At 54.9% G+C, this 10,500-nt stretch overlaps 1 protein-coding gene across 1 annotated transcript; it reads left to right on the top strand.

Annotated features, from left to right (window-relative positions):
• The first annotated feature begins 5,229 nt into the window (after positions 1 to 5,229).
• ZIC2 (Zic family member 2) lies at positions 5,230 to 10,053 on the top strand. The gene is made up of 3 exons (XM_081046381.1): positions 5,230 to 6,445; positions 8,229 to 8,392; positions 8,612 to 10,053. Exons 1-3 carry the CDS (start codon positions 5,374 to 5,376, stop codon positions 8,960 to 8,962), a joined length of 1,587 nt encoding a protein of 528 aa, XP_080902507.1. The 5' UTR covers positions 5,230 to 5,373; the 3' UTR covers positions 8,963 to 10,053.
• Positions 10,054 to 10,500: the final 447 nt, after the last annotated feature.

Here is a 10,500-nt window from a genome sequence, read left to right as displayed (position 1 = left end):
ATAATGACACGTTGACGGATTTACTTGTGTAAGCAATATGGTTGACATATGGCATTGTTATTTATGAATGACAGCATAAATTGTATTACAAAGTCTATTGCAATAATACTGCAGTTTATTGGAAAGCTGCTTGCCTGTCACTGGTGTTCAACTTCTTTGGATGTAGTTTGCCTGGGAGCCCAAAGGATAATGGTCCTCAAAATAATTAAACATATTCACGTAAGCTAATGCTTCCTGTTTTTTCGGTTTGTTTTGTTTTGCAGTAGTAGACACACTCCCATCAGGAAAGAGGAGACAAAGTAAGGGCGAGTTTCTTCCTTTTGCAAAACCACAACCACTGTCTCCTATAAATGTTAGTATCTATTTTTTTGAATCCCTCATGACAAATACACAAACATCTGCATCCCTGTAACTAAACTGCTGGTGAGCATATATTTTATAGAGAGACATTTTATAAGCCCAGTTACAGAATAGTAAATTTTAACTGTAGGAAGAAGTTCTTTTAGCCGACAGGAGAGGGCCTTATCCTATGATACCTTCCCACCTCCAGTCAGCCTCCCCCTTCTTAAAAATGGCATTTAAAGGTTACAACATTGGCTGAGATTTTCACGATTTCCCCTTCTTTTATATTACAGATTTCCCCTTCTTTTACATTACACATCTCTAAAGCTCTGACAAAGAACTTTTGTTCTAGGTGGGTTTTATGGAGGGGGCTCCTCCACCACACATGTGGTCTTTCATGGGTCAGGGTCGCCCAGCCCAGGAGTGGCTGAGAGGGCTGAATCAAAGGTGACCTGCAACTTAATATCCTGTTGATGATCTCCTTGAATTTATGAGTCTGTGATGCAGAGGATGGTGCTGAAATCCTGAGAAATCTTTTTCTTTTTCTTTTCTTTTTTTGGTCTGGTGTATATAGACAACTGAGTCCACATTTGTTTCTCCCATCTCTTCCATTTCCAACTTTCCTTAAGAGGAAAATTAAAAGGTTTGAGTGGTATAGCTACCATGTGTTTCTGCTTTCCAGTTTAAAGGCTGGTTTTGTTTGCTTGTTTGTTTTTGGCTTCTCCTGGCCAGCAAGATATACCTATGTGAGTGTATTGCGTGTACACATACATTGTTTTTTATGTATATGTACACACAAAATACTCATCATACTACAAAAGAACTCAGTCAACCGTTCACAGAGGCCCACAAACTAAATGAAGTGCTCAGTGAATAAGTGCCCAGGTGTTTGATGGGATTTTTTCGGGTTTGAAGACAACCCGAATTCTCTGTCGCACTGCCATTCTATCCACTTGCCGGGAAATGGACGCCAGCCCGGGCGCCTAGGGGCCCACCTTACAAGGATATCCACATACAGCCCAAGAACCCACTCTGGCCAGCCTTGGCGCAGGTCCCGTGAGATCTCCAAAGAACAATTTTGGAAAAATTACGAAGAGGGGAACATGTTTGCTGGATGGTGACAGTTGTGGGTCCCGCGGATCTGACACTGCCACAGCGGGCCCTTCCAGAAACCTGTTGAAAAACTGAATTCACTTGCGGTGCAGAACGGCGCTTGGCTTCTTTTTTCCCTTCCGCCAAGGAACCCAAACCTACTTTTGAGGCAATGACTCTGAAAACCTTTGCAGGATTTTTTCCCCTTGCTTTCTTGCTCTCCCCCTCCCCTTTCCTTCCTTAAAATAAATAAATAAATAAATAAATATACTGTGTCATGAGGAAAAGGGGCTTTGCGGTTTGTAGAGAAATAAAGCACTTCTAAGAAGGGACGGCGACGTGACTTTGAACTTGGCTCAGCTCCTCTGTGTCCTGCAGAGAGAGGAGAACTGGAGCAGGGAAAGAAAAGCTGGGAGGGCCCAGCATGCGGGGTCTCCGGCGGGAATTAAGGCGTATGCCCCACCACCCGGCCGCGTGCGGCCCCCGGAGTCCAGCGCCAGCGAGCGCCCAGCCGCGCCAGCCCGAAACGCGGGCGCTGCAAAGGAGGAATCAAAGCGAAAGGAGAGAATGGGGCAAGAAGGAGAGGGACAGAGGAGTGGGGAGGAGGCGAGAAAGTGGGAAAGGAAAAACACTTGACTAAGTCTGATGGCTTGAAAGAAGGGGAAGTGAGGTTTTGGATGTGCAAGACTGTTACTCTCACGATCAACCTCAAATATTTTCTTTTGGAAATATTTTTGGAATAAACTTTTCCAATTATTCTCCCCCCGTATAAACTGATGAATAAAGCAAGCAAGTGTGAAAGGCTGGGCATTGGGCGATGTTTTTATTCAATGTAGCAAGGCAGCCTTTCCGATAGATTTTCTCTTTTTTCTCGTCTCTTTCTCAGGTCCCTCTCTGCTTAGGGGGCAGTTTGGCATCTGCCTTTCCACCCCCCTTTATAGAGAGAGAGGTAAGTGGAAAAGAGGAACATTTCCGCCTTTCAGGAAACGAGAATCTCCAGCTTCCAGGCAAACTCATGGGCTTTCAGACAAGATGACCGGGTCTCCTCCCTTCTTCTTACACCTCTAACGCACAGCGGAGGTGGGGGTGGGGACAGCGGGAGGGCAAAGGGCTCCTTATGCAAGGGGCTGCGGCCAGCTTCGACCGTCAGAGACCCGCTTAAGTCGGGAGAGGCTGCTTGTATTGGCGCCAGAGAGCCCAGGTTCTCTCTCGCCAGCAATAGCGAGCTCGAGTCGTCTTCCCGCGTTTTGTCGATTGCATTTCAACATGAAAATTTGAAATGCATGTTGATTGTTTTCTCTTGCTTGAATTTTATTTCAATTCCCAGCAATGTGTAAATAAAAGTTGTCTACGCCAGCTAGGTGAAGCAAGGGCCTGGCCTCAGGCCTTCCATTCACACCTTCTCAGCCTCCGGGCCCGTCGTTCCCTCTCTGGTTACCTCGAGAACGCAAGCTTTTCGCTACGGGGCAGGAAATGTCCGCAGCGGCCAACCAGGGGCTCAAGGGGCGGCCGGAGCTCCAGGGCCGAAAGCCAGACCCGGTGCCGCACAAGGAACAGCCTCGCGGCCGCACCACTACCCAGGGTATGGGGGGCGTTCTCCACTCCTGGAGGAGTGACAAGTATCTTCTAGAAACCCTACCAATCTGGACAGTTCTTCCCCGAAGGCCCTGAGCCTGACCCGCCGCCAAACTCCAGCCTGAGCCTTACTTGGCCGCGCGCCTCGGGCATCCCCACACTTCCCACCCCACCATGGCAGCGGCCCGGGCTTCTGGGCATCTACCCCGAGGGTGACACTGTCTTTAAACGACTTCCAAACAACCCCTCCCTCACGGGGGCCGCTGTCCAGTGTTTACTGTTGTAATCGGAGCAGGACGCGAGCGGCGGGGGAAGGAGAGCGCGCGGAGCGGCGGGTGGGGACCACCGCCGGGGAGTGGGGCGGTGTCTGGGTCAGTGTCCAGAGAGTTGGAAGAAAGGAAATGTCTGCTTTTATCTAGGCCCACCATCCTGCACCTGTGTTTTCAAGACCACAGCGCAAGTTTACTAAGTGGGTAGGTAGGAGGGCGATAGGGAGCGTGCAAACCGATCCCGAGAGGCGGCGCGCTCCCCACGGGGCCCGGGGCCTGTAGTGTACCGGCGCGCGGGTCCTCCCGCTCCGCGGCTGGATACCAGCCACCTTCTCGAGCGGCTGGGAGTACCAGCTTTCGGTGCCCGCCGGGAGCGGCTCGGATCCGCGAGGTGTCGGTGGCCTCTGCTGAAGGGATCGAGTGTCGAGTGCCGTCCCCTCCCCGCCCGGCTAAGGGCGCTGTAACCCCGCGGCCCGGCCTGTCGCCCGGCTCTGGGGAGCTCCGCGGCGGGCCGGGACGAGGAGCCGCAGGGCTGGGCGCGCGGGCGAAGAGCGGGAAGCTCGCAAGCTGCGCCAGCAGCCACAACCCGCCGCCGCAGGCGAGGCTGGGAGCTTCGGGGGCGCGGGAGAGGAGGGGTGGACGGGCCACGGGGCGGGGGCGCTCGATTGACGGGGCCACAGCAGCCAATGGCGGCGCCCGGAGGGCGGGAGGGGCGGGAGCCACCGTTCAAGGGGCGGCGTGACCAGGAGGCCCGGCTGGGAGCTCGAGGGAGGAAAGGGAGGCCGGGGTGGGAGACGTGGGGGCCAGGGAGGAGGGGAAAGGAAAAGGAGGAGACAAAAAAATAAAAAATAAAAGGCTACGGCGTCGGCGGCGTCCACTGAAATAAACAGAGGCGGAGGCGGTAGCGAACACAGCCCTCCTTAGCCGAAAGGGGGAAACCTGCTTTGGCCTCTTCGCTTTTGCTTGGACCGCGGAATCCGCTGGGTCCTCGCGGGTGCGACCGCCGGCTCCGGGTCCAGAGCCCCGGGCCGACTGGCCGGAGGGAGCGAGGCAGCTAGCGATCACTTTTTTTTTATTGTTGTTTTTGTTTTACGGCCCAGTCTCCCCCTCCTCCCGTCCCCCTGCCTGTCTCCTCCCCCTCCCCCTCCTCCTCCTCCTCCTCCTCCCGCACAACTTAAAGAAAGAGGGAGCGACGCGGCAGCTTCCTTCATCTGGGGGAATTCGTGGCCGCGGCAAGTTTCCTACGCCAGGCGCAGCCCATGCCTAGCGCGGAGGACGAGGAGGGCTAAACCCCGCGGCTCCGGCGCGGAACAATACCCGCCGCGCGCCAGGCGGCGAGAGCAGGGCGGCGGGGGAGGAAACGGCCAAGCCAGAGCGCAGCGGAGAAGGCGCCCGGCCTCCGCCCGCCGCCCCCACGCCCCCGCGGCGGTCAGGTGGACCCGCGGGCGCGTGGGACCTGGGCGACCAGCGCGGAGCTCGCCTGCGTCCTTTCCTCGCCTGTCGCGCACGGCCTCGGCGCTCGGGCACCGTGGCCCCGCCACTGCACTGATTTCATTTTGCGGGAGCCTCTTGTCGCCGCTGGCCCGAGGTCCGTGAGGCGGAGGAGAGAGTGAGTGTGTGCGTGAGCGCGCGAGTGCGTGCAGGGGTGGGGGCTGTGGCGCTGCGCTCGCCCCCCGTCGGCCCCCCTCTCCGCTCAGCTCCCCACACCTCCCTGCTGCTCCCTCCTCCCGCCCGCCCTCCCCTGCCCTGCCTGCCCGCCCCCGCCGCAGCTCCTTTAATACACTTTGGTTCTCCGCCTGGCTTTGGACTCTTCTCCTCCTCCTCCACCTCCTCCTCCTCCCGCGCCTCTGCCGCCGCCGCCGCCTTCTCCTCTTCCTCTCAGCGCCTTCGCTTCTCTCCCGGCCGCCCGAAGTAGATCCAGGCGGCGGCGGCGGCGGAGGCGGCGGGAGCAAGGAGAGCGGCCCCGGAGGTTGAAGCCGCCGCCACCACCGCCGCCTGCGCTCGGAGCCAGGCGGCCGCTGGCCGCACCGCGCGCCGATCGGGAGTGGGAGTCTAGAAGGCGAGGGGCTCGCCGGGGCGGGCAGGAGCGCTGGCCATGCTCCTGGACGCGGGGCCGCAGTTCCCGGCCATCGGGGTGGGCAGCTTCGCGCGCCACCATCACCACTCCGCGGCGGCGGCGGCGGCGGCGGCCGCCGAAATGCAGGACCGCGAACTGAGCCTGGCGGCGGCGCAGAACGGCTTCGTGGACTCCGCCGCCGCGCACATGGGCGCCTTCAAGCTCAACCCGGGCGCGCACGAGCTGTCCCCCGGCCAGAGCTCGGCGTTCACGTCGCAAGGCCCCGGCGCCTACCCCGGCTCCGCTGCGGCTGCTGCCGCCGCCGCCGCACTCGGGCCCCACGCCGCGCACGTCGGCTCCTACTCTGGGCCGCCCTTCAACTCCACCCGGGACTTCCTGTTCCGCAGCCGCGGCTTCGGGGACTCGGCGCCCGGCGGCGGGCAGCACGGGCTGTTCGGGCCGGGAGCTGGCGGCCTGCACCACGCGCACTCGGACGCGCAGGGCCACCTCCTCTTCCCGGGCCTCCCCGAGCAGCACGGGCCGCACGGCTCACAGAATGTGCTCAACGGGCAGATGCGCCTTGGGCTGCCCGGAGAGGTGTTCGGGCGATCGGAGCAGTATCGCCAGGTGGCCAGCCCGCGGACCGACCCCTACTCGGCGGCGCAGCTCCACAACCAGTACGGCCCCATGAATATGAACATGGGTATGAACATGGCAGCGGCCGCGGCCCACCATCACCACCACCACCACCACCCGGGTGCCTTTTTCCGTTACATGCGGCAGCAGTGCATCAAGCAGGAGCTCATCTGTAAGTGGATCGACCCCGAGCAGCTGAGCAACCCCAAGAAGAGCTGCAACAAAACTTTCAGCACCATGCACGAGCTGGTGACCCACGTCTCCGTAGAGCACGTCGGCGGCCCCGAGCAAAGCAACCACGTCTGCTTCTGGGAGGAGTGCCCACGCGAGGGCAAGCCCTTCAAGGCCAAATACAAACTGGTCAACCACATCCGCGTGCACACGGGCGAGAAGCCCTTCCCCTGCCCCTTCCCGGGCTGCGGCAAGGTCTTCGCGCGCTCCGAGAACCTCAAGATCCACAAAAGGACCCACACAGGTAACCGCGGGGCCCGGACACGGACGGGGTACGGAGCGGGGATAGGCTATGGTTGGTTTCCTGAGGGAAACGCACCGACGCCAGCCCCTGCCCTGGGATGGGAGGTGTTTTTGTGTGTGCCAGAGAGCCAGCGACTTGTTTTTGTTGGAGAATGAAAGAATATTACTGGGCTGGGTTTTTCCATGTGCGGAAATTGAGTTTTAAATAACCAGTGTAACATCAAATGTATGCTTTGGGTGATGCAATTGCTTAGTTTGCTCAGCCCGGTTAATAATTTCCGTTCTAAATAGAGCGCAGAAAATAAAACGACTCTCCAACTCGGTGCCCGGGAATGGAGCCTAGAGAGGATTTGCCAGCTTGTCTGAATGTTCTTTTCTGCTCCGGGTGTGTGTCTGTTTGAGTGGCTTGTGTGTTTTCCCACTTCTTTTACTCGGGGTCCAAACGCCCTTCCCGGAACTGTTTCCCATTAAATGAGTCTGGGGTAAGCCGAAACTGTAAAGGATTTCTCGTTTTTAAAGCCCATCTAGGGGTGGGTCGCGGCGAGGCTTTAGGGTGGGTTCACAGTAGTTTGCGAAATTCTCTAATGGGCACCAGAGGGGTTGCGATTCCAAACTTGGAGCAACAACTCGGTCAGCGAGTGCCGGGGGCCGCGCGGCCCCGAGGCGTAATCGCGGGACCAGAGAGAGCGCAAAAGAACGCGCCTCTTGCCTCATAGACTATTCATCTATGACCAGGTCCCAGCCAAATCGTGCCAGACGATTTCCTAAAAGAAAGCCAAATGTTTTAGCAACTTCCCCCGTCAATATTTACTCCGAAGTAGGGATGCGCCAGCGGCCTATTGTTCTCTTCCGGGAAGGGAGGGAGGCGAGGTGCGAGACAAGCTTTTAACAAGGTTTAAAATTTGAGAAATTTATTTGCATGAAATGCTTGCTTTCGAGTCCTGTGTCTGAGCGGATGTCTTTAAAAAACAATTTAGGTGCTAATGGAATTTAACGTTAAATGGTCCCCTTTCCAAGTGGGACAATGTTTGAGTTCTCACACCTCTAAATGACTCCAAGCATTTGGAATTCTGGCAACAGGATGCAGGGGCCGCCAGAAAATTAAACAGGGAAAATTTGAAAGCCTTTGCTGTTGCCCTCCCACCCCCACTGCCCAGCCTGTGCCACTGCAATGGATAGATGCTGCCATAGGTCTAATATTTACCTTTTCACCAACTTACTCTTTAAAAACTGGAAGTGAGACTAGACTTATAGTTAATTCAATTTGCAGAATTTTGGATGAAAAATACTGGCTCAGTCACTATCCACAGCCTGGTCCCCCAAACAACATACAGCAACTCCAAATCGAATTGCCTACTGGCCCCAGAGACAAACCGACAGCAGCCCAGCAGCCTGTGTGATTTTGATAATGCCCCAAATATTTTGTCATAATAACAACTTCTCCATGGCGAGACTAACTTGTTGGAAGCTACAAATCCAAGAAGCCCTATCGAAAGACGAACAGGGCCGGGTGCTATCCCAAATTCGTTATAAATTTGAGGAAATGGGCTTCCTTCTGGAAGCAAAGTAAAATGTGAAATAAATGAGCAGGACTGTCAGCTGAGAAGACGGTTGATTTCATCTCAGTTTTGCCGCAGAGGGGACCCGACCTGCTTAAGGGACCCAGGCCCTTCTTGGCCCTCTTACCTCGTCACAGAGGTCTTGTCCCCTCCAGGGTCGGTGGGAATTTGGGGGGGGGGTGGCTCTGAGTGTTCACAGCAAGCGCCCATGTTTGCGGTCCACAGGGGAGAAGCCGTTCCAGTGTGAGTTTGAGGGCTGCGACCGGCGCTTCGCCAACAGCAGCGACCGGAAGAAGCACATGCACGTCCACACCTCCGATAAGCCCTATCTGTGCAAGATGTGTGACAAGTCCTACACGCATCCCAGCTCACTGCGGAAACACATGAAGGTACCACCGGGGTGGCCAGGAGAAGGGCGAAGCGGCGGGCCGCGGCGCCGCCTCCCTGCCAGCCTGGGCGACCTCAGGCGGCCTGGGCAGGCGAGGGTTCCCCGAGGACGGGGTGGCAGGGCTGCATTTCTGGGGACGCTCCTCCGGGGGCCTGGCCCCACAGCAGCTGCACTCACACCCAGTCCCCTTTGGTCTCCCCTCCCGGCTTTTGTGTTGCAGGTCCATGAGTCCTCCCCGCAGGGCTCCGAGTCCTCCCCAGCCGCCAGCTCCGGCTACGAGTCGTCCACGCCCCCCGGGCTAGTATCCCCCAGCGCCGAGCCCCAGAGCAGCTCCAACCTCTCCCCGGCGGCGGCGGCTGCAGCGGCAGCGGCGGCCGCGGCGGCGGCGGTGTCCGCCGTGCACCGGAGCGGAGCTTCCAGCAGCGGCGGTGCAGGTGGCGGCGGCTCCGGCGGAGGCAGTGGTGGGGGCGGCGGGGCAGGCGGCGGGGGAGGCGGCAGCTCTGGCGGGGGCAGCGGGACAGCCGGGGGGCACAGCGGCCTCTCCTCCAACTTCAATGAATGGTACGTGTGAGAGGCCAGGGTCTCTCTCCCTTTCCCAGTCCCCACCCTGGCGCAGCCACCCTCCGGCGCTGAGGGCACCCTGTGATTGTGTTGCTAAAATTACGAATCTGATTTTTATGATGATGAAAATGATTTTACCAGCAGAAGGGTTTTTAAAAGTATTTTTTTTTTCTTTTTTAATGATCTCGGCATGAAAAGCAAAAATATCCCTTCCGGCTCTCTGAAGCAGAAAATATAAAATAAGAAGTAAAAAATAAAAAAAAATAAAAAAAATAAAATAAAAACCCATAAAAATATTGAACAACCCCCTCCCTCTTTACCCATGCCCGCTTTCTTTCCCACTCCATTCCCAGTCTTCTGATAAACTGTGTACATAGCGGACTCCTTCCTTCTCGAAGTTGGTTTTAATGGCTACTTGGTGTATAGAAGTCTGTCCATTTGTAACTCGGGATTGCGTTCCTCCCTGCCTTCCCTCCCCTTCCCCAAGTGATGGGCTTTTTCTTTTCTCATTTTAGTTTACCCAGTTTCTTTTTAAGTAATGTGGAAGAAAATGGTTTATTTTGTATTGTGGTATTGAATATTGTGTTCCTTTCTATGAGGCAACTTGATTGTAAACTTCATGCAACTATAGACTGGAAAAAACGAGCCGTGCCAAAGTCTCCCTTCTGTTTCTTCAACACACTGATCCACAGCACACACATACACTCCACCACCAACGCTTGTGAATGTATTTTTCTGTTAGCTGGGTTTACATGTGACGTTCTAGTGCTTTTGCAAGTTCAATTTGTTAGTTCCTGTATGAAAGATTGTGGGGGTGGGGGGGCGAATAAACGTCGTGCCATTAGCTTTTTCCATAATAACACCCTTCCTTCTGTAAATACCCGTTACCATATTTATCCATTTGTAATTAAATTATGGTATTAACTTGCTACAGAGGAAACAATATTTATAAAGAATGTTTCTTAACTATAAATATGTACAATTGTGGGCATAAACTGTTTCAGATTTTTTATTTGAAGGTTTTAAGTGGTTTGATCATTTCTTGTGATATGTTTTGAAAGTAATGCATACAGAAATATAATAAAATGTGTTGAAACTGCATGAATATACTATTTTTTCTAGCAAAGTTATTAGAAAATGGGAAGGAGGCAAGCTAAGGGTCAACATGGTTATGGATCAGCTGCCTGAATGAATGGGAGGCACCACCTCAAATTCTGGGGAGAAAGGTGTATCTATGCATAGAAACCAGGCCAAACTGCCCCTTTGGCAGAAAGTCTCAAAATTCTTTTCTATGTCCTTTGTTTTGTAGCGGAGAGTGAATTAAATTTTTGGAAAGCCCCTGTGAGGGATGGCGGCAGGAACCTTCAGAGTTTCTAATGGCTCTATTATCTGAGGGAATGCTTTTCTTTCAGCTATTTGGACTGGATTTAAGAGCACTAAATATTTCCTTATTCTTTGTTTTCCTTCGTCCCTGCCCCCTTTCCTTTCCTTTCCTCTGAAAAGCTGAGGTACAGTTATTTTTAATTGCATGTTTAAAACTGAGCTGAG

The sequence above is a fragment of the Rhinolophus hipposideros genome, assembly GCF_964194185.1.
Source record: "Rhinolophus hipposideros genome assembly, chromosome: 4".
Classification (NCBI taxonomy): domain Eukaryota; kingdom Metazoa; phylum Chordata; class Mammalia; order Chiroptera; family Rhinolophidae; genus Rhinolophus; species Rhinolophus hipposideros.
This window is presented reverse-complemented; position numbering and strand designations above follow the sequence as displayed.